Genomic DNA, 23,630 nt, shown 5'->3' on the forward strand with positions numbered 1-23,630 from the left:
CTCTCATTGAGGGTACTGATCAAATTCATACCTCCTTAGTTTTAGCAACTCTACAGCATCAGGGATTTGGAGTCCAGTCATTATTCCACCCCCATCATTCAGCCCGGACACTGAGATCCAGCGCCGAGGGCCTTCTGTCTGTTCCCTCACTGCGAGAAGCAAAACTACAGGGAACCAGGCAGAGGGCCTTCTCGGTAGTGGCGCCCGCCCTGTGGAACGCCCTCCCATCACAGGTCAGGGAAATAAACAACTACCTGACATTCAGAAAAAACCTGAAGGCAGCCCTTTTTAGGGAAGTTTTTAATGTTTGATATTGTTGTATTTGGTTTCTGTTGGAAGCCGCCCAGAGTGGCTGGGGAAATCCAGCCAGATGGGCGGGGTACAAATAATAAATATTATTATTATTATTATTATTCAAGCTCCGGTAAATGCAAAAATATTTGTTAAATATTTCTCAACTCAGTTATTTTTTGTGTTTGGAGAACTGGGAAACTGAAATCAGAACCTGCTTCTTGAGTTAGTATAACTTTTCCCAAGAAGTGGCTGAGCTAGACCTTTTCCTCCTGCAAATATTTGGAATATACCTGCAGTGCTAAACTTGTACAAAGAATCTTACCGGATGGTTGATTGATTTACCTTCATTTCCCCCCCCCCCTTCTCTCTATAGAAAATAGCTCCTCAAAATGGAGGACGGAAAGCCTGTCTGGGCTCCGCACACGTCTGATGGGTTTCAGATGGGATTGATTGTGGATATTGGCCCTGATACCTTAACTATTGAACCTCTAAATCAAAAAGGCAAGGTAAGTATCTCCAAATAGGTGATTATAAACCTTTCAAGAAATTGTTTTAGTTGAAGAGGTGTATGCAATGATGGTGAGGCTGTTTGTCAAGTAATTTAGAATATTGATCCTACTTGCAGCTTTGTTCCTGTGACACATGACTTGGGACACCAAACTGCCTTTGAAGCTCCACTCAGTGGCTTGAACTGTGTTGTGGCGTGCTGTTGGGGGGGGGGGAAGTATTCCAAAGTACACAGTTCTGTTAAGGCCTCTGAAAGCGGAAGTAGGAAATGTGTACTATGCTATATGGGGACTTTTAAATACACTGCTTTCTTTTCCGCATTTCCTACTCTGATCAAAGTTTTCTGCCTTATCATGTACCTAGTTTTGAACTGGAAGTTGTTGTGGCTGGGTGAGTTGGTCAAGATCCATATTTTCTCAGGTGATTGATCATTCCTCAGGAAAACCTACCGTATTGGCCCGAATATAAGCCGCACCCGAATATAAGCCGCTCCATTCCTTGCTGCTCCTGGCTGCATACTGGGCAGCGGCGGGGGGAGCCATGCTGCATTGGCCATGGCCTTTCCCCTTCCTCGCTCTCTCCCTTCCCAGCCTTGGGGGAGAGGATTGGGGACTATGTTTGGGGTGGGTGCCGCTTTGCTGCGCTCCTGCCGTTGTTTGCCCCACGCTCCTGGCTGCATACCGTAACATCACGAATATAAGCCTCACTTTAACTTTTCACGGTCGGAATTTGGGGGAAAGTAAGTCTTATTCAGGCCAATATGGTATATTTCTGTCTCTTATGAGATATAACAAGCAGCCACAAAGTTTTACTATAATGCACCTTTTGGCAACTTAATCTTGAATGTATTCTTGTTGTCAATCTTATGTCCCACCCAAGTGAAAGACCTATATTTTCTGGAAGAGCAGTGCTTTATAGTGTCCTTTGATTTTGAAAGCATTAGTGTGACACTAGCATGTCTTGGAAGGTCAGAGCAGCATCAATAGTGATGGAGGTTGAACTAGATGGTGCTCAGGATCCCTTCCAACTCTACAATTCTATGAATCTATGTAGCTCTCTAGCTGAGGGAACCTAAAGTGTAGGCAAGCTGTCTTAAATTATCCATTATAAAATCATTGTGGATACTTCTTTGAGAAAATTGGGATTAATCGCTGCTGTATGAGCAATTGTTGGGATTTTTCAGCATGTTTAAGCACCATTCATGGGAGACAATAATACTTGAGAGTCTGCTGGATTGTGAGGCAACGGCTGTAAGAGGCTCATTGAGAAATGTCATAGCAATGATTTCGATGTGCCTGTTTAAGGTTCAGCACCTCTTCAGAGGCAAAGTGGATGTAGGCCACAGAAAACCGGAAGGTTTACACCTTTGTTATCACTGTTACTTAAATTGATACGGTAACTTCGTTCAATGTTAAAGCCAAGATGGATCTATTAACAAGACTTTAGCTGTCATGATGTATTTAATTTTAGTTTGTAAGAGGTACTTGTTCGGTGAAATTGTTACTCATATGGCTAATTGTCTTTGTAAGAATACTTGGCAAATGTTGTGTTACATACTCTGCTAACCCAGAAATAACGCTTCAGGATAAGAACTTTGCTTCAGGATAAGAACAGAAATCATGCTCTGGTGGCGCAGCAGCAGCAGCGGGAGGCCCCATTAGCTAAAGTGGTGCTTCAGGTTAAGAACAGTTTCAGGTTAAGAGCAGACCTCCGGAACGAATTAAGTATGTAACCAGAGGTACTACTGTAATGGTGGAAGTAATATTGGCAGTAGTAGTAGTAATAATATAAATTATTGTTAGTTTATTAGCGGACCTCCTTTTATCTGCAGACTGCAGAACGGTGTGCATCGTAGTATAAAACCACAAAACAGAACTACAGAAAACATTAAAATGTCCTTAAATTTAACATTAAAATTAAGTGACCTCAGAGAACACTGTCAAGGATTCAAAACAGCCCTAATACTTCAACTTCCTCTAAAAGCCGAAGTAAATAAATGCAACTTTAAAAGTTGCCTAAAAGACAGCATTGAGAGACCCAGTTGTACATCCAATGGGAAGGAGTTCCATAAGTGAGGTATCACTATGGAGTGGTGGTGACGGCAGCAGAGCCTCTTGGGTGAGGCATACTGGCAAAGGCACTCTAGCAAAGTATTTGTGTCCTGCATCATACTTAGGTGCAATTGAAATCAGTGGATCAAGTTAGGCAAGTTTTAAGTCCGATTGATTACATTAGGACCAAAGTTTACTAACCAAGTTTGAATCTGACTCAGTGCCTAAGGTGCAACTTACTTCATACTGTGACACCACAATATGGATTTCCCTCACCTTCCATTGTTTGTTGGTGGTGCAAAATGTGGGAAGTTGTGACATTGTAACACAAGGCAAGTTGTACTAGATGTTACTGGGGGAAGCTAGATAGTTAGCTGCCATTTTCAGCTGCAGTCACACAACTAGAAGATTCTTGGGCCTTTCAAAAGTTGTCGAACTACAACACCCATCAGCTCTGTCCATTGACCACACTTGCTTGGGCAGTTGTAATTTGGCAGCATTTGGAGGGCGAGAGGTTAAAATAATGTCTAGAGTTCCCTGAAGTTAGTAATGCTATTAATAAATATGGTTATTATTTTTGAAGAGGGTTGCTATTTTGTAGCAGTGTTTTTTTTTTTTTTAAAAAAGCAACTCTTCTTGTTGCGTGACTCACAAAGAATCCATGAGGCACAGGTAAACAATGTACAGAAAATCAATAGGTTGTAGGTTTATTTATCTTTACCCTTTGTATATCTAAATTTGGAATGTAAGACTCCAAAACAAACAATAACTCATTGATGGTTGGTAGAAATCCTAGTTGTAGGTCAAGAGGTGAAGCCACAGGCTTCCTTCTGCCAGGGAAGCTAGGTATATCTCCTAAGGAAGAAGTCTGGTGAGAAGGAAGTTGGTGGGTTTTCCTCAGGCATAATCAGTGCTTTTTTCTAAATAAATGTTTAGGGGTACTCTCATTTTGACTCAAGAAAATGTTGAGGGTGTTGTAAATATGTCCAATTTCTTTCTCAGTAAATGCAGGCTTCCAGAAGGTGTTGCCATGAGACATGGGCTTGTCCACATTTGAGCCTTATTTAGCTGTTAATACACTTTTTCCTCACTCAAATTAGACCAGAGCATTCCACACTAAGAACCATTTTGTGTCTGTGAGTTCATGTAGGACCGTGAGTTCACTAGGTCTCCTGAGGCAAGCCATTCTCTTGGTATTAGTCCTGCTTCTGCAGGTAAATAATACTAATCTACCTTATGGGGTTATTGTAAGGATTGCTGCAAGATAATGTAAGTGAAGCAGCTTGAAAATTTGGAAATGCTATATAAATGTCATGTGGTATTTTGGTATTACATTAAATTAAACTTCATTTTTCTCCATGAAAATTAATGTGATTAACATGGTGGCTGAATCCCGACCAACATTGCAGATAAGGGTTATGTTTTTGGAAATCAAGAGATCTCTGATAATGGGATAGAATGGGACATTCATTCGTAGCTTAAATCCCATTTATTTTAATGGGACTTGGTCATAGCTAAATTTTACTGAATTGTGCTGAAAGTCAACTTGTGAAGCCTTGTGAAATATTTTTATTTGGATATCACTTTTTAAGTGGATGACAGTGATACCCTTTATTTATTTTATTATTATTTATTTATTATTATTATTTTAATTCTAATGTCTTTTTAAGAATTATTTTTCAAAGAATTTCAGGTGTGAGGTGTCTGAAAACCATTTTCAGTAAAGCTGTACCCTGGTGAGAGGGGCAACTGATACACAGAAGTAAAAACACATGCTCAAGCACTGAAAATATACATGTGTAATCTAGGAAATGTGTTTAAAAAGTATGCTAAAGGATCTAGTTTATTACGACTGTCTATATGTCTTAGCATGAGCTCTTTATCCCCCTCTGCCGTCTGCTTTCTTCTCGACAAAACTGATCCTCCTTTGATCTCAGCAGAACCATATGTTTATTTTAATGTCTGCATTGATGTGTAATTGCTTCTTTAAAATAAATTGGTTGCATTTCAACCAATTGCAAGTTTGCATAGAATGTCACCCACATAAACTTCCCACCTCTCTTCTCTTTGATGGAACGTGTACAATTTGCACAAAGGGAAGAGGACACTAGCCCTTTCTTGTAGCAGTTTCTAGCACCCATGGGGTGCCATGCTGAGGTCCTTATGGGAGGGCTTCCAGAGGTGTTGGGGCTGCTCTAGAGAAGGGCAGTTTCAAAAACCTTGTGTATGAGTAGAAGGGTTTGGGGCCTACCAAGTGTTATGATTAGCAGTTCTGTTGTTGTCAGGTGCGTAACTCGCAGTGGACAAAATATTTGATACGGTGGTGTCATGGTTGCAGTTTGTTTTAACTGGGATGTTACTGAAGACTGAATTACATTTAAAGTCTTTATTAACCCAACCTGCAACATCACAAATTGGAAAGTCAGATGTAGATGTAGGCAAAATATAACAGTTTTGCTGCTCAGTTAAATGAAATATTCAGGATATTTGAAATCAAAGAAAGATACCTTGGTTTGCCTAGCTTGAGGAGGACAAAGGAAGGTAATCTCCAACATCCTTGCAGGTGCACACTGGCTCAACTGAGGTTTCCAAAGACTCTTCAAATGAAGCCCCAGTAGAGAGCATTGCAATAATCCAATCTAGATGGGACTAAGCCATGTGATGCCATATATTTGCTACACTTCCTAGGTTGGAACTCATGACCATTAACACAAATGCAGTAGCCTCAATCTGTAGTGTTCCCCAATTTATTTTATTGTATTTCTGATATTTGAATGGTATTAGCATTTTGGGAAAATCTCTGTGTCAGAAAAACAGACTGGGTATGTCTGAACCTCCCCTCTCCCCCCCCCCCCCCCCGTGCAGCTCAGTTTTTAAACAAAGTGCTTTCATTTAAATTGCTTCTTCATATATCTTCTCAGTTGATAGCTGAAGCCAACATTATCTTCTTGTTCAATTACAGACCTTTCATGCTGCTATCAACCAAGTCTTTCCTGCAGAAGAAGACAGTAAGAAGGATGTGGAAGATAATTGTAAGTGAAAGTTGTAAAACCTGGCTTGGCTAGCCAGATGTTCTTATTTCCTCATTAAGATCTTTAATTTTTGCAAAGTTAACCCATATGCTATATTTATCTGAAGACAGGATACATATTGTCCTGTGATCCAGACTCTGCTTGAAAGAGTGATTTGGGTCTTGAGCCCCAAACCTAGTTTGAATCACTCTGGCTCAGAACCAAGCTTTGCCTCTGGTGGGAGCATCCTTGAAGTGGAATTCTACCAAAGAAGGGAGGCATGCTACTTTTGATAGCTTCCTCTTCTTCTTGCAGCCCCTCCAGAACAGCATGGAAGGTGTCCCTTAGGACTGCAAGGAGGTGTCGAGGGGGGGGGAATTGGCAAAGGACACCTTCCTCTTGGCAGCAGGATCTGTCTGCTGGATCAACACTGCAGGCAGAAGCAGCCTTTGTATTTGTGGAAGTTGAAATCTGGATCCAGCCTTCTGCACATAGAAAATGTGGGGCGTGGGGATACTGTATGCGCAAATCCATGAACTCTGTTCACCCTGGTTTGCTTTTCAGAGAGGGAACACATTTTTGTGACGTATAGCTCACTTAATCAGAAATATAACGAATAGAATAAAGCAACGCAGACCTTGATCTGAATTGCAGCTGTGTTGTCCTTGACTGGCATTTTTTAGATGCTAGATAGTATGGGAAAAGAATGAAAGCTATCCCAATATATCTCTGGAGAACAAATGGGCAGCCAAGATTTTATTTCAAACTGCTCTTTGCCGCCTATGATTGAAGAAAGTCTGCTGAAAGAGTTATTACTAGCTTTTTGTGCAAGAGCACAAAATGTGGGTTTAGGGTAGTTTTCTAGCAGAGTGCTGTTGCTGCTTCCCTGCTGCTTCCTGGCTCTCACTGTACTCACCGTGGCCTATACTACAGCCATTCAAAAAGTAAGGTTCATTCTGTTTTCATTTTTTAAATAATATTTTTTTAAAATTAGTTTTACATAAAGATTATACACACAAAAAAAGAAACAAAACAAAACAAAAAGAACAAGGTTCTCTCGAGCCTTCAGACCTCCTGCCATCCCTCCATGGGTTCCATTTCTAAATTTCATTCCTGCATATTTTACTGTAAATCTATCTATTATATATCCATCATATCAAAAGTTCGGTATTTTACAAGTGCCATTGTATTCCTGCCAATGATTTCACCTGCTTAAAGTGGTCCCTCAAATCCATTAAAAAGTTATTCCAGTCTTTCACAAATATTTGGTCTTCCTGATTTCTGATCTTTCCTGTCAGTCTTGCCACTTCAGCTGATATGCTGTTTTGTAGGTATGTTTCCAAAAGAGGAACATATTTATTTTGTCCCACCAAGGGCTCACTATGTATGTTTAGGTACCATTTTAAACATATTATGCCCGCATGTATTATAATAATTATTATATTTATTTATTTATTTATTAAATAAATAAAGAAGTTTATTTCTATATTTATTTTTTATTTAATAAAAAAATACAAAACACAAAAATATACAGCATAACAACAAACAAAACAATACCTCCCCCCAGTTTTAAAGGCCATAGATTGTTTAATTAGCCAAAGCTCTGGGAGAAGAGGGTTGTTGTTGCCCTGCTACCTAAAGCCACCGGGTGAGCTTCTCTGGGGAGAGCTTTTGTTTTCTGTGTACTACTTGGAGGTGAAGAAAGGTAATAAAAACTGGAACAAGTTTGTGTGCTGTGTTATAAAACATCACTGTGCTTTCCTTGTAGGTTCGCTAATGTATTTAAATGAAGCCACACTCCTACACAATGTAAAAGTTCGATACAGTAAGGACAGAATTTATGTAAGTACTGTACTAACTTGTAAAATGTGCAGGTAGAGGTGTTTGTCACAAACAACGGCTCAAGACACGTTCCAGAATCCAGGGGAACCTGTGTGTGAAGAGGCAAACTTGCAAAGGTTTCTCTACCTCAGATGGCCCATGCTTATAAAGTATGGCCCCACAGCCCCTTTCTAAATGTTTTCCCTCTTCCCCTCAGTAACAACAATGTGGCATGTTAATAGCAAAGATGCATTCCCCCCCCCCCCAAGCAAAAGAAGCACATGCCACCTCTGACCCTTCCTAGCTCAGTTGGCCACCTTAATCTTTTATGTAGCTATCAGATTGCCTGATTGCATGTAATGAATTCTGACTAAATGACACATAGTCCCCACCATCTGCTTTGGCAAATGACAGCTGTGAAATAGAAGGAAGAAACTTTTGCAAGGGTGCCAGAAACAGATACGCAATTATAACAAATACATTTTTCCTCCTTTCTGCACTCCTGCCCCCTAAAACCTAAGTTGCATATTTTGTCTGCATTGGGCTGTTATTATGATTATTGCTATTATTTCATTGCATGGTGTATAATGGCACAATTTTGGAAACGGTTCTTAATTGCAGATTATACATTTAACAAATGCAACTTTAAAACACACACGCAGTTGTTAAATATGCTTTGAATTCAAAATGGTTCTTAATTCAAGTGGCTCTTGAAGCGATGATATCTGCAAGGGGGGAAAAAGAGAGAGAGATTGACCGTACGGATACATGAGTCGAATCTCAAAGTCACGTTCTCATTTTGAATTTTGTAGTAGATCTCTAGAGTCTTTCTCTAGAAATTCCAAATCAATGAAACACCGTTATGGATTTTCTTTTATGTTTTCTTTTGGCAGACATATGTAGCCAACATCCTGATAGCAGTGAACCCGTACTTTGATATACCTAAACTTTACTCATCAGATGCTATTAAAAAGTATCAGGGTAGATCACTTGGGACACTGCCCCCGCATGTCTATGCAATTGGTAAGTAGTATACCATTTTGCCTTTGCTTCCAATCCTGATGCTTTTTTGTTGTGGTTTATTTGGCTCATGGTATTAGGGTGTTTTCTCACTTGTTTTACACAGAGAAAAATGATTAATTGTCTCCTGTCACTAAGGTGTCCTAAGATGGTGCCTGGTATTAGTAATGGATTTTAGGAAGTCTAATTAAACTGAATCTGAATTGAGACAAAATGGGAGAACTGCTGGTAGGAAGTCCATGATTAGGTCCACTCATGGATGCCTGCATAGCATCTGGAGCCAGAAGTGCCTTTCATTAACGTCCTTTGGTGTGCCTGCTTTGTATGCTCTGATAGAAAAATGATCTAGCTGCCGCTTGCTTGCTTATATATTTATAGAAGCATTTTTATATCCCCGATTCGTGCAACGTAACACGGTAGTGTATAGCAGTGTATGCAATAAAATATAAAACACCATAAAACAGTACCAAATGGTTTAAATGGCTGATCAAAAAATTTAAATAGTTGCCCAAGCCTCTCTGCTTAAAAATATCTTCAAGGTATGCCTGAAACTAAAAAGTGACAGTACCTGCTGAATCTTTGCTGGAAGAGTGTTCCACAGCATGAGACCAGTGATGCTAAATGGGAGGCTTGTAGAGACCAGTCAGGCCTCTGTAACGTGGGAGTCAACTAACAGTATTCCCCTCTATGATCTTAGTGATCAAGCTGGGATATAAGAGCTCAAGCAGTCCTTAAGGTATGTTAAGGTCCTTAGGTAGCTCAGGGCTTTGTATATGAGCCTTGAAAGTGGCACGGTTAATATGACCAGTCAGTGCAGATGTTTTAGCCAAGGTGTTGCATGCTGTTGCGACAGTATAGCTGCTGCATTCTGCACTACCTGGAGCTTCTGAACCATGGCCACAGCCATCCCTACATAGAGTGCATTGCAGCAATCCAGTCTTGAGGTTAACAAATATATGGAGAACAGTGGTCAGATTATCCCAAGTGAACCCTTAGGCTCTTAGATGCTAAGTAGCACTGGGGACATGACAGAACTGACAGGTGGTTGAAAAACACTCATCTAATGCTACTCTAGACTTGACTGTGCAGATAGTAGGGTCACTGTAATACAACGCCTCCAATTCTCATCTCACACAGTCGATCGAGGAGGATACTGTGGTCAATGGTATCAAAAGCCACTGAGAGATTGAGTGGGGAAAATAGGTCACACACTGTCCCTCTCTTCATAAAGCACTACCAAGGCTGATTCAGTCTCAGAACTAGAACCCAGATTGAAATAAATCCAGATAATCAGTGTCATCCAAGAACAACTGAAGTTGTTCCACCACCTTCCCCCCCAAAGGAGTATTGGTAACTGGCTGGTAGTTATTGCAAACCATTGCATCCAGAGTGGGCTTTTTAAGGAGTGGATGCATCACACCCTAGATCCACACGGTCACCCTACTCCAGCTATCTTAATCAGTTGTCCATACATTGGCTGTCTCCAGGTTACATTAATGCAATGTGTTCTGTGAGCTTGTCCATTAACCAAGATTATCATCCAGTGGGCTTCCTCCATTGGAGGTGAGGTGGGTGCTTTCAGTGGTGTTTCCTCCAAAGCAACATTTGCTTCTGACCCACTTTTTGTTCATTTTGGTGCCATGTTAAAGACAGGTAGCTTGGGGGCTCTTTCAGCTCCCATTTTACTTTTTACTTATCTACTTCCGTTCTATTTGGACCTAGTTCCTTTAACGTGTTTGTTTTCCTAAAAACAACAGCAACAAGTATGAATTTCATATATTTGTCAGCCACTTTATAGATTGCGTTGTATAAAAGTGGGAAATAAATGTTGTAAATAAATAAAGTAACATTATTTGTCTGTCTAGCATGATATTGCTTGTTGGTATTGGAAAAAATTCTCAGGCAGTAAATAAGTTCAGGTGAATACTTCAAAACATTGCAATTTCATTACTTTAGATGATGCTTACACAAGAACATTACATAGTGTTCAAAAGGCTAATGAAAACATTGATCTGTGTTGTTTTATATGAATCCATTTTAATGTCCTCTTAAATGTTTACTTCAGCCGATAAAGCATTTCGTGATATGAAAGTACTCAAGATGAGTCAGTCGATCATTGTGTCTGGAGAGTCCGGAGCTGGCAAGACAGAAAACACTAAATTTGTTTTACGGTTTGTATATCTAGTTGAAAACATTACCATTGAATAAAATACTGTGTGCTGGCTGTTTTAATCTCTCTTAAGAAATCTTGAAACTCCTAATGGGTGTAATTCAGATACACAAAACAGAGTGAATGGCAATTCCAAGGTGGTTCCATTATGTACAGGGAGCCCCATCTGTCCCAGAGACATCCTGGTGACAGCAAGCTTTCAAAATATGCATCGTGATTCTTTCATTGCACTCATAATTTACTTTTCCTTATTGCCCTTTGTCCAAGGAACTCAGGGATGGTGTTCATGGATTTAACATTCCCAATGGGCCTGTGAAATTGCCTATGCTGATAATCAGTGGTGGACTCAGAGGTCAACTTCAGCTGAGGTCTTCCCATAGTTATTTGCCATGCTGTCTCATTGGATAAAAAATATTAGGACAAAAATCCGTTTTTCAGACACAGGACATATACATTCTAGGGTTCCATCCAAACGTTACATGTGTGAACACTGCTTATATAGCAACATTTTCCCAACCTCTCTACCCTGCCCCCCCCCACCAAATGCAGGTCCATAAGGTCACTGAAAACCCTTTCCTAGGCACCACACCCCTCAGGGAATTCTTCCTGAATTCCTTGTATTTGTCTGTCTGATTTTTCCAATTCCACTCTTCCACTACAACCCGGTGCCACACCGCAGAATTTCTTCTGGGAAGTTCCACACCTGCCAGGAAAGGTAGCTGTAATTTGGAGGTCCCGACTGCACAAAAATTCTTTCACTTGCATAACTTTTGGGTGCAGCCCAGAACCAGGGAGGAGGGAGGGAAATGGCAGTGTCTGTTGTTGCTCAAGTAAAGTAATGCAAAAGTGGTGACATTTATTTAATCCAATTTATATAGCCACTCTTTGATAATTATTCCTGGGGTGGTGGTGGTTATATAAATATGAAAACATATATTTGATTACATTTCATTTCTTTCTCTCACACAGGTATTTGACTGAATCCTATGGAAGTGGTCAAGATATTGATGACAGAATTGTAGAAGGTACTTTGTCATGCTTAAATTTCATTTGTATAAATTAACAATAACTAGCCGAGGTGGAAGAAATAGGTATCACACTGCCATTTTGAAATGTGGTGTTGTATAACATCCTTACAACAGGCCATGTATTGGAAATTATACTAATGAACATGCCTAGTTATCTTACCAAGATACCAAATATGAACTATGATCCTGGCTCTTGCTTTTCTTGCTGGAGAGGGGTGTGTTGTTGTTGTTGTTGTTGTTGTTGTTGTTGTTGATTCATTCAATTTATATACTGCCTTCTACCAGAAGATCCCAGGGCAGTGTACAACATTAAAAACACATTACAGAACATCAATGATAAAAATATTATAAAAAACATACCGACAGACAGCCTAATAGTAAAATAATCACAATAATAACAGTCCACTCTGCCCCACTTTCACAGGCCATAGATTATTTAATAGTTGTAGGCCTGGGTAAAGAGGAATGTTTTTGCCTGGCACCTAAAAACATGTAATGATGGCACCAGGCGAGCCTCTCTGTGGAGAGCATTCCACGATCTGGGAGCTAGCACAGAAAATGCCCATGTATGAATGTGTGTAGAAACTAGCCTAGGGAGATTGCACAAGAAGGGAATATGACTCCCAGGCTGCAAATGGTCCCCCACTTCTGTACTGTAGTCTCTCTGAGGCATTATCCACATGTAGACACTGCATGGATTAAGGAAGTAAAAGGCCATGTGCCACTGGCCATGCCCCACCCCTGCCCTGGCTGTCCATGCAGAAGTCTGCATAGGGAAAGGGCATGCTTGAGCAACTGTCGGCACATGGATGTCCAGGGAGCATGGCTAGTGCCGTCCATGCAGAACGTTGAGAGCGGAGCCAGTGGCACAGTCTCACTTCCCCTTCCCACCTGTAGGTTCTCTGCATGGAGAATATCTAAAGGTGGCTTAGATGAGAAGCACCCCTTCTGTGAAGGGCAGGTTTGAATCCATGGCAGGGTTCTGAGAAATAATTTCTCCAAATTTGCATCCCTCTTTCAAAGCCTTAAAAATATAGAATGGCGCAGAGCGAAGGATAGAACCACCCATCTTCTGTTTCGGTACCATCCTGCAGTTCTTAATTCTTTTATGCCTGATTTCATTCCTGAGTCAGTATGCTCATTATAACATGTGAGAGGAAGGTTCTCCTGTTCAGCTGGGCAATTAAAATTGTCCCATATGATGTTGCAGTCAGATATAGATAGATGGACAGAAAGAAAAATAGATTTAGATACATAAGAAAAAAGCTAAGTCCTGCCATTTGTGCCTTTGTGAAAGGGCACATTGCAACGGGGCACTGAAGGGTAGGCTAGACTGAGCATCTCTCTCCCTGCTTTCTAGCCAGAGTCAAACAGAGAGCAATGTGCCCACCTTTAGTGAATGATGAAAGACCTGAGAAACAGTCAAATACATAGGCATTCCAAATCCATGGCTGACAGTTGGACGTAGCGTTTGAAGCTCCACAGTTCCTGAACCCTGTTACCTAGAGGTTTGAGGGTTTTTTTGCAAAGGGGTTTTTTTGGGGGGGAATCTTACCTAGAACAGCTGCCACTGCTGCACACTTGCACCCGTCTTCTTTTGCACATCTTAACATGCATGTGTGCAGTGTGGCTGCATTGTTAAAACAGAAGGACTTGTTCACAAAGCCTTTTTTGTAGCCTCTTCAAAAAATAAATTCTTCTCACATTTGAAGTACTTGTAAACATTGAGTCTTTGTTGTGATTCTTTTGTGTGTTTGCCTGACAAATTGGATAGCTTGAAAGGTCGCCTACCAACCCAAATTGTTTTCTGTGTTACAAATCAAGGATAAAAAAAATAACAAACACACACATGCAAGAAAACTAAAAAGTTGGTTGAGAGCTGTCAGCTACCATCTTTGCTTTTCTTTGGTATTTTAAGATCAGTACTGACTTTTTGTTTTCTTTAAATATCCTTAGAGACAGAAGTCCAAATTCCTTTTTAATGCTTGTACTTCTGCCTCTCCCCCCCCCCCTTCCCAATTCCTAAAACATTGTTGGGACTAAACAGATAAATGTTTTCTGAGGCAAAGGCAATTTTAAAATGTGGTGTTAGCTAAACGTGTGTGTGTGTGTAGCAGTAATGTGAATCTGAGGAGGACGGGACCTAAATGGGGAGTTCCTTGAGTGCAACATCCCTGCTCAGGCTTGATATTACATGCCAAATGGTGGGAGATATAGCAGAGGCAGTGATAAATATCATACATTTCTTAAGATTTCCCAGAAGCCTCTGCTGTTGGAAATAAAATGCTAGACTATGTAAGCTGAAGTCTGGTCAAGCAGGACAATTATAGAACATGTGTGGGGAACATGTGAGCCTCCCCACTGGTGCTGGACCTTTAACAACATGCCATCATGTCTCTTGGTGAGAAATGATGGGAGTTGTGGTGCAACAGCATCTTGAGGACCTCAGGTTCCCCATCCCTGCCTTACGGTGATATTGCAATGAGCAATATGCAATTTCAGTAGCTTTGTTTTGTACTAATGATTCCTGCGTCTCCTTAATACTATTAATGTGCTTTGTACCTGCCCCGCATGGAAAATTTCCTTACCATTGGGAAACTATAGCCTGCTACTACTACTACCACTACTACTACTACTGTTACTTTTTTGTATCAATTATTAGTTGCTTTACTCATGGAAGTAACTCATAGGCTCAGTAGAAATACAAAAACCAATTGCAATAAACAGAATAAAAACTTTTTTAAACCTCCACATCTATACCAATAAAAGACAGGACTTACAGATCCCGCCACACTAGAAGAGGCCAAACATACTTAAAAACCCTTCAAATCCAGGGTGAAAAAGAAAGCTTTTCCCTGGAGCCTAAAACTAGACAAAGATGGTGCCGGGGGGGGGGGGTCCTCCCTGGGGAGAGCAGTCCACAATCGCAAGTGGCCATGTGCTTATGCTGTTTTGCATTGTTTTTGATGGCTCGGTTAGTTTGTGAAGGAGGAGTGCAATCTTTGCTGGCCCAGTGATGCAGCAGTGCAGCTTAAACGCCATAGTCTGGGCAAGATTCCAGGCACCTGCTTGTTGCAAGGCCAGTGGCTCTGTTTGTGTTTGTAGCCGAGCCATGGGATCAGGGCTGTCCTTTCCGTTATCATCAGATAGTTGCCCTGATCTGGGGATCACAGAAGCAACTAGCAAGCCTTGTGCATTGTCCTTCTCTCAAGGAATGAGGTAATTCATGTGCTTGGGGATGCAGCTGTAGTTGCTTTAAACAAGCCATTGAATGTGTGGCATTTCTTTCTGTCCAAAGCTAGCTTTTGCTCACCTGATAATGCTGACCGTTTCTGGGAAGCATCTTATGGACTAGAACAAAGTCTAATTTGCCTTATAAGTTTTCTTGAGGGTTTCTTTCTTGAATGGTGTATTGAAAAAAAGGATGGAAGGGTAGAAATGACTGTGTCTTTATCTATAAATATACAAGATGAAGTGATCTGCCTATAATTCATTTTGCAAAATATAATTTCATTCAAATTCTTTGAGAGAGCAACACATTTAGGGATTTAAAAATTGTGTTTGCTTTTCTGTGCTTTAAATAATTATTACCCTCACCTTTGCTTCAAATGGAAAAATTCATATTAAGCCACTTTCATTTGATTCTTCTTATTTTAATAGCCAACCCCCTTCTAGAAGCCTTTGGAAATGCAAAGACCGTTCGTAATAACAACAGTAGTCGCTTTGGAAAATTTGTCGAAATCCATTTCAATGAAAAGGTATCGGTACTTTTTTGTGCATGGTTGGTACGCACAGGAACTTCCCTTTTCTTTCTGTAATCTCATTTGGGAAATCCCGTTAAACACAACAATTTCCTCATTCAGAAAAGCTTTATTTTTCCCCTCCTAGAATTCAGTAGTTGGTGGATTTGTGTCACATTATCTGCTGGAGAAATCGAGGATCTGCGTTCAAGGCAAAGAAGAAAGGAATTACCATATTTTCTACAGGCTGTGTGCTGGAGCCTCTGAAGATATAAGAGAGAAACTTTATTTAAATTCGCCAGATAATTTTAGAGTGAGTTGATTGTTCTTCCTCCCTACTTTCCTCCATGTTGCAGGATGCTTACAGTGAAGTTGTTGTTTCAATTCAGACATGAAACCAGGGTTGCCAATGTGGTGCCATCCAGATGCTGCTGGACTACAATTCCCATCATCCCTCGCAATTGTCCCTGCTGGCTTGGGAATTGGGAATCCAACAACAACTGGAAGCTGCCTACCCCTGTATTAAACCTTTTTTTTTTTTTTAGCCCAAAGTGGTTGAATCTTCAACTTGTCATCATATTACTGCATCCTCCTGTAATGTATTTTTTATCAGTTAGATCTTTTCATTCATATAAGTATTTTATTTGTGTTTGTGTCCTGTTACACAAGGCATGGGATGCAGGCTGACACATAATATGAAATCAGATCAAAATGATAGGAAGGAATTCAGCGTCCTGGTAAAACAAAACGTTACATCAGCACAAATATTGACCACTATGACTTGCTTTATTTTTTAAAGAAAAATTGCTATTTGCTCTAGTTCATTTTTACCATACAGTTTGCTGTAGCGATGTGTTATGGATGGTCCATGGGTGTTGTTTTTCTCTGATTGAATTTCGTTTTAAGGGTCCATTTGTTCCACTGTCATGGTTTTAAAGTATATTGGGTTCGACCCAGAGGTCTCATGAACAGCTCATGCAATATTGCCACTGGAGGAATGGAAGAGGTGATTTATGCTGATTGCCCCATCCCTCCCACCCCACCCCACCCCAAAAAAAATTGCACTGAAAGGTTGGCCTGTTCTTCAGAACAGTATGGAAAGTGGTGCTGAGGGGCTGCAGGCATAGGGGAAAATTAGCCCAAATCTCCCCTCCCTTTCCACCGGATCTCAGTCTGTTCCACATAGGACCCCTTCTATTCATGGAAGAGCAAGTCTTGATCTAACCCAGAAACAATACCTGCATTTTCAAATAATACAATTAAATATATAAAGGATGTAAATGAGACCATAAAGTAGACCTCGAAGCAAATTTACAACTCTGCCACTTTCCTGTAACATGATGATGATACACCATATTTTTCTACTTCCTTCTATAGTTTTTGTCGTTAATTGTATCTTTTGTTTTTCTTTGCTTCACAACAGTATTTGAATCGTGGTTGCACTCAGTACTTTGCTACCAAAGAAACAGATAAGCAAATTTTACAGAACCGCAAAAGTCCTCAGGTATGAGAGCTACTCCGTATGTTTTACCTTCCATGTTTAAAATCTCAGACTTTGCAAAGCAGCAGCAGCAGCAGCATTTGCTGCTGCCATCGCTTGCTGCTATTTCACACCTGGTTCACATGGTACGACTTCTTTTTGCTTTGTATGCAAGCAGTTTGGCAGCACTGATCCTTGTTTGAGAACAGGGACTGAATGTCACCGCCGCCACTACTACTTCAGACAAATGATTGGCACTGTCAAAAATGACAGCAGCCATCTGTTAGTGCATGCAGATCCTAATGCGCAGCTGGAAAACCTATCCACTGCTCCTATGTAAGGGCATTTCAGCTGGGACCCATTGTCTCAGCTGTGGCTTCCCTTCATGAACTGAACTTTTATTCATGTATATATGGATTAATCTTGGGAGGTTCTGTTCTTGCCTATGTGCCCAAATTGTAGCCACTGAAATTTTGTTGGCACACATTCTTTAGGGAAAGTGGCCTATAATTGAATACCCCATTGGATTCCCCAACCCACCCCGATCTGATATTTAAAGAAATGAAACAACAACAACAACACATCAGGTATTTTTTGCTTGCTGTGTAGTTTAACATTTCACTACATTGTTGAGTTTAAATACCCGCAGAAGCCCAAAGGTACGGAGTATATTTTGTAATACTGGTCTCAGTAAAATAAACAAGCAGAAAAGCAAAATTCAATAAAGGTATGCTATTGGGCTAGGTTGTTGATCCTGATTTCCCTACCTCCCCACTCCCCAGCCACCACCAATATATAGCCTCCAGTTGGGGGTACCTGTTCACAGAAATGCTGCACTCCCCATGCGAGTGCCCACAACAATTGCAACTGTGGTCCATTATTGGTTGCTCTTACAAGGGGGCTGCCATTAAGTCTTAGCTAGTGAGGCAAGAGGAAAAAAATCCCTTTCTCAGTGCAAATCTTCTTGCCACGCCAGTGCTTTATCGCTCATAAGGCAGCATAGTGTCAGGCTTACAGTGAAATGCTGGTACCACAAGCCTGAGATGGGCTTAGGTAAGTAGCTAGTAAGTAGCTACTCATGGTTGCTTTCTGTAACTTGCAAGGCTCTTTGGGCATGTAGGAATGGTTTATATTCTTACCCCAGAAAGCACATTGGAGAACAGTTAGCTTATGCACTGGCACATTTAGGATTATTCATTAATTTATCTGTTTGTGGTAACTTGGAGCTGTTGCAATGTCCAATAAAGTAATTTGTCCAACACCTACTATTGCTATGTAGTGCGGAGACATTAATTTTTACTACTGTTATAAGACATGTGTAAGTAATAAATTAAAAAAATTAATTAAAAATAACAGTATTCTCTCCAAATGATCAGTCATATAAAGAATGCACAACCAACTTCATTCAGCCATGAGTGGGCATTGCTTTATAACTATGTATTTATTCACACGACTGCTTGGACCAGTGGCACTTGAGGGTCATAAATAAACTTTTAGCCATGGACTGCACAAGACAGTGATGGCCAAACTTGGCCCTCCAGCTGTTTGGGGACTAAAACTCCCATCATCCCTCGCTAACAGGACCAGTGGTCAGGGATGGTGGGAATTGTAGTCCCAAAACAGCTGGAGGGCCAAGTTTGGCCATCATTGGCATAAGACATGCTCTCACTACTGAGGAAGCTGTGGTGCGGGTAGAGGGTGGTCAGGCGAAAAAAAGAGGATAGGGTTTCTGCTGTGTCACAAACTTCACCTGCTGAAATTCCCTCTTGAGTTCAACTGTTAAAGGTGTAGGGAGCCCTGACTTTTCTTTTTTCTTCCACCCATCCATCTTATGTGGATGCCATGTGAAAAAACTAACTTCCTCTCAGTTCAGTGGGTGATATGTGTCTTTTACACAGCTACTTGACCCCTGCACTGATCAAAAGCTTTGGTTGTTGTGGGCTAAAAGCCATGTGAATGAGCCTGGTGTCAAAAACTTGAAGGGATTGTTAATGTCAAATGAAGAGAAGATCTTCATCTTGTAAATACAGGGATCCTTTTTGTTGTTGTTGTTGTTGTTGTATGTGATCTTGAAGGATGACCTATTTTCAGAGGTATATTAGAATGCAAATTCCGTCTTTGGTTTTAAACAAATATATAGTCTGTGATATCAGTATGGATCTTGGAATTGATTCCTAAGAAAGTCACCTGCCCTTTCTAATTATAAGTTTGCTCTGTTATCAAGCTATTCCATTGTATAAGTCATCTTTGTTGTTTCATCTCTAAACCTCCTTGAACATGTTTTAATAATAGTAAGCGGAGTAATCAATTAATGCTTACATTATTTTTATCCTTTTCCTATCAGGAAGATGAGGTGATCACTTTGTATAATTTGAAATTTTAATTTCATTAAATTGCTACGTGATGTGAATTTTTCAGATGCATGTTAGCATTTTTATTATTAGATGATTAGATCAGTGTTTACCTTGTTTGGGATTAAACTGGGTACAATGCAAGTCAAATTGCATCTTCTCTTTGGGTTTACAGTGAAATTTTAAGATTATGGATTATTTTTCTGCATGCTTCCCCGCTCCCTTGCATGTAGCAGCTTGCTTTTTAGTTAAAATGTTTAGATTTTAGAGGTGGTGGTGGTGTGTAGTGTTTGAACTCAAAACAGCTGAATAACCATAACTTCCCTCCCCACAAATAACCCATTGCCTAGTGAATTCTTATGCACTATACGAGTTCATAAGAATCAGGCTATGGACTTCTGTACACTGTTCTATTTGCCAGACCAGTGTTTGTTTTTCTGCTGGATTTTATGATCCCACACTTCATTCATAATCTACGTAATATTTCTGCCGCCTGACTTTTCTTGTGCCAAAACTGAGAAATGTTAACATTGGGCCTGAACCAAATGTTCGCAAGCAGACATTTTTGTTCCATTTTATGAGGGCCAAAATGGAGATGGGCCTGTAGCTCAGTGTTAGAACTCATTCAAAGACCAACCATTGACATTTCCACATAGGCCTGCAAATGATTCCTTTCCAAAAGACTGGAGTGAGCTCCTAGTCAGCTTTGACAGTTCTGAGCTAGATCAACCAATGATCTGAATTAGTGTGAGGCAACTTCCTTTGTCCTTGGCTCCTCCTTATGCAGCTACTTGATTACTGCCTAAATGTTTGGCTGCTTTCTCAGGCTGCTTTGACCTGATTATGTGATAGCAAACAGTTGGGGATCATGTAGCATCCGTGACAGTGTCACGCTACCCAGTCAGAATGCTATGAAGCCAATTCAGAGTCAGGACAATAATTCCAGCCCTCACTCTTAAGGGCTGTTTTCTTGAAGATTTTCTAAACAAGAGGATGCTTCTCAAATAAAATCAAAGCATTCATACGCACATATTTTGTCTTGTCTCTGGTTAACACTACTTCCATACATTCTTCTAGTAGATCTTTATGAAGTTTCAAATCACTCTGCCCTTTATACTCCTTTCTTCACATTCAATATAGTCCTCCACATTGATCTATAATGCTAGACAAACCTTGCTAGAACGCAAACCTTGATTTTTATGTGTGGTATTTCTGAGCTTTGTCCATCAAATACACTTTTGCTTGCTTTGGCTGGATGTTCACCAATGGAAATGTTAGTTCCAGGCATTTTGAGACTGCTTTTGTTTTGCTTTTATAGTACTTGAAATCAGGCTCTCTGAAGGATCCTCTACTCGATGATCATGGAGACTTTAACAGAATGTGCACTGCGATGAAGAAGATTGGCTTAGACGATGAAGAGAAGCTGGATCTCTTCCGGGTGGTGGCTGGCGTTCTACACCTTGGGAATATTGATTTTGAAGAAGCTGGCAGCACTTCTGGTTAGATCAGTAACTTTTGTTTCATTTTGCATTGAGCAGTGTTGCTGCTTTGGTGAAACGTTGGTGCGCTTCAGCAAATGAAATCAGAGGATTCCCTGTTTGTGTGTGGTGATTTTTTTTGGTTAAGTGATATGCCTATTATTATGTGTGTGATTCTGCCTTATTTATTCATGCTTTGTGGAATAGTTTGTGCTGTGTGTTACAAGTAGCTGTATAAAGAAAAGGACACTGCAGGCAGTTGCTGGTTCCTTACTTTAATGATTTTTTTTGTGAACCCACTTTTTAGCTGTTTCCCCCCTTTTGCTTTTTAAAAAAGGTGGTTGCACTCTGAAGAATAAATCTAGCCAGTCTCTGGAATGCTGTGCAGAGCTCCTCGGTTTGGACCAGGATGATTTGCGTGTAAGCCTCACCACCAGAGTCATGCTGACAACAGCAGGGGGCACCAAAGGAACGGTTATAAAGTAAGTGGTTCAGAAAAGCAGTGTGTTTCTCTTTGTTTCTCTCCCCCCACCCACCCCAAACAGCTGCCCTACATGGTAGTTGTCTTTTTTAAAAAAGCGGAGATTGTAAAAATTGCCTATTAAATCTTTGCTTTGAGCTATTCGGAAATGTCTTACTTGCAACTGTTTATGGTGAAATAGAAATTTAGAGTTGCGTTCCTTTCCTTTTTCCTTTTTGCTTTGTTCTGCAAGATGAATAGCACTTTCCGAAGAGCAATAAAACATCTGTTGCTGTGCCAAATTTATTTCTGTCTCCCTTTCATCCCAGTGTGCAAGAGAGAATATATCTGTGCAATAACGGTAAGGGGGGAAAAATTGCCTGGCAGTTTTGTTAATGATTAACCTGTCAAACGTTAGCAGGGAAAGTGAAAATGCCTTGCAGTGTGTCTTAGCACAGCTTGAATCCATATTCGCATAACAATAATTGCTTAAAAGCTGGGAGTAAGCATGATGTTTGTACTAAGCGTGCAGCCTGCACAGCTCCTTGGAACATTTTAAAGATGGAAGTGGAAAACTCCAGTGTTCGCTCAGTCCTTTAAGCACTGCAACTTGCTCTTTTGTGTGTGTGGTTTGCAGCACTGTGCAGCAGAACTGCCGCTTTATAGGCATGAGTTATGCAAATAGCCTGCTATGTAAACGGTTTGTCTCCTGACAACATTGCTTGAATTGTGGATGGGTTCCGTTCAGTCACTTCGGCTACTAACAGCTCACGCTCGCAATGATTCATCTTACCAGTGATTTATGCTATCGTGAGAACCTTGCCTACTTCTGCAAGATGACTTGGTTTGGTTTGACGTGGGCTTTAAATGCACCGCCCCGAATTTCCATTTTAATTACATGACATTGTGTCAAGAGCCCAAAGTTCGTACCTTTGCATACCATTTGCTTAGGTTGGCTTTCTCTGATGAGGCCGCTTTTCCTCAAAAAGAGAAGGCGCCAATCCAGTGGGAAGAACTCTTAATGAACAGAATGACAATATGTTGCCACTTCGAGATCACTTCTGACTTAATGCAGCTGGTGGGAGGGCAGTAGTGGGGAAGGAGGTCATTCTGTACAAGGAGAAGGATACAGAGCAGCAGGAAGTGCAACCACTTCTGCACTCATGGTGAAAAGACACTTCCACTTGTTCAAGGCAGTCCTGCTGAGTTTCCCCAGTTTTCCTCAACTGTTGTAGCCCTCCGTGCCCCATCACACACTGACCTTTCAGAAGTAGGGGACTTGAAAGCCCAATTGGTGCACTACCCTCCCATGGTTTCTTGAGCGTAGCCAATAAACCTACTTGCTACCCAGGAAGGCCTTTAAAACACTGATATATCATGAGTTTCCATCTTCTTTCACTTCAATACCTTTCAGTGGGCATTGTTGCTACCCCCACACTCTAATATTCAAGGCGTAGTCTTTGTACACTTTCCCAGGGTACAAAAGGTGAGATGAACTTCATCGTTAGCCAAAAGTTTCCTTTTTGTGCTGTAGGGTAGCAGAACTGAACAAGCTGTCAGTATTTTGTGGGAGGGATTCAAGCAGGAAGTTTAGGTTTGTGCAATTCAAGGGGTTCAAGAATTCAAGAAACAGATAGGAAAGTGACGGGAAAACATGAGATGGCTGACCGGCCAATGAGAACATGTATAAACACCCCACAAGCAAATCGGGATGAATGCCGATTGTATAACAAATAAATCAGTTCAAATCAGGATAAATGCTCAATAACTAGGGCATCTGCAGGAGCCCCAGGTCTAGATTAAATTCTGTGTCAAATATGGAACAGGTTTCTAAACCAAAGCAAGTGCCCATTTTTAGATTAGAAACATGAGCAAGAACTTGTTGACATGACTAACTATTCAGCGGTAGAGCAAACTTCCTTGGAAAATGATAGACCATCCTTTTTCAGAAGGTTTTCAGCAGAGGCTGAAGGCCACTGATTAAAAAAGCTGTAAAGCTGGATTTCCTACATCTGCAGCAGGCTTGGCTAGGTGACCTTGGAGGTCTTGTCCGACTCTTATGGCCAGTATTCAAGCAGGCATTACTTATAGTGGGCCCACTCAAATTAATGGGCCTGTCTTAGTCACGTTCGTTAATTTAAATGGGCCTGCTCTGAGTAAAACATAGTAGAATATTACCCAGTGATTCTATGAAAATGTAGGAAATGCAGCCACTTTTG

General features: G+C 40.7%; 1 protein-coding gene across 4 annotated transcripts in view; it reads left to right on the forward strand.

The window, feature by feature from the left end:
- The first annotated feature begins 683 nt into the window (after positions 1-683).
- Positions 684-23,630, forward strand: part of MYO6 (myosin VI) — a 66,795-nt gene continuing 43,848 nt past the window's right edge. For all 4 annotated transcript variants that reach the window (XM_033143267.1, XM_033143268.1, XM_033143269.1 and 1 more), the window contains exons 1-11: positions 684-800; positions 5,815-5,884; positions 7,632-7,705; positions 8,578-8,707; positions 10,770-10,875; positions 11,844-11,899; positions 15,563-15,660; positions 15,791-15,955; positions 17,066-17,146; positions 20,792-20,972; positions 21,289-21,433. In XM_033143267.1, the coding sequence (XP_032999158.1) occupies positions 684-800; positions 5,815-5,884; positions 7,632-7,705; positions 8,578-8,707; positions 10,770-10,875; positions 11,844-11,899; positions 15,563-15,660; positions 15,791-15,955; positions 17,066-17,146; positions 20,792-20,972; positions 21,289-21,433 (1,223 nt within the window). The remainder of the gene's footprint in view (positions 801-5,814; positions 5,885-7,631; positions 7,706-8,577; positions 8,708-10,769; positions 10,876-11,843; positions 11,900-15,562; positions 15,661-15,790; positions 15,956-17,065; positions 17,147-20,791; positions 20,973-21,288; positions 21,434-23,630) is intronic.

Source organism: Lacerta agilis, chromosome 3, assembly GCF_009819535.1.
Source record: "Lacerta agilis isolate rLacAgi1 chromosome 3, rLacAgi1.pri, whole genome shotgun sequence".
In the NCBI taxonomy this organism is placed as follows: domain Eukaryota; kingdom Metazoa; phylum Chordata; class Lepidosauria; order Squamata; family Lacertidae; genus Lacerta; species Lacerta agilis.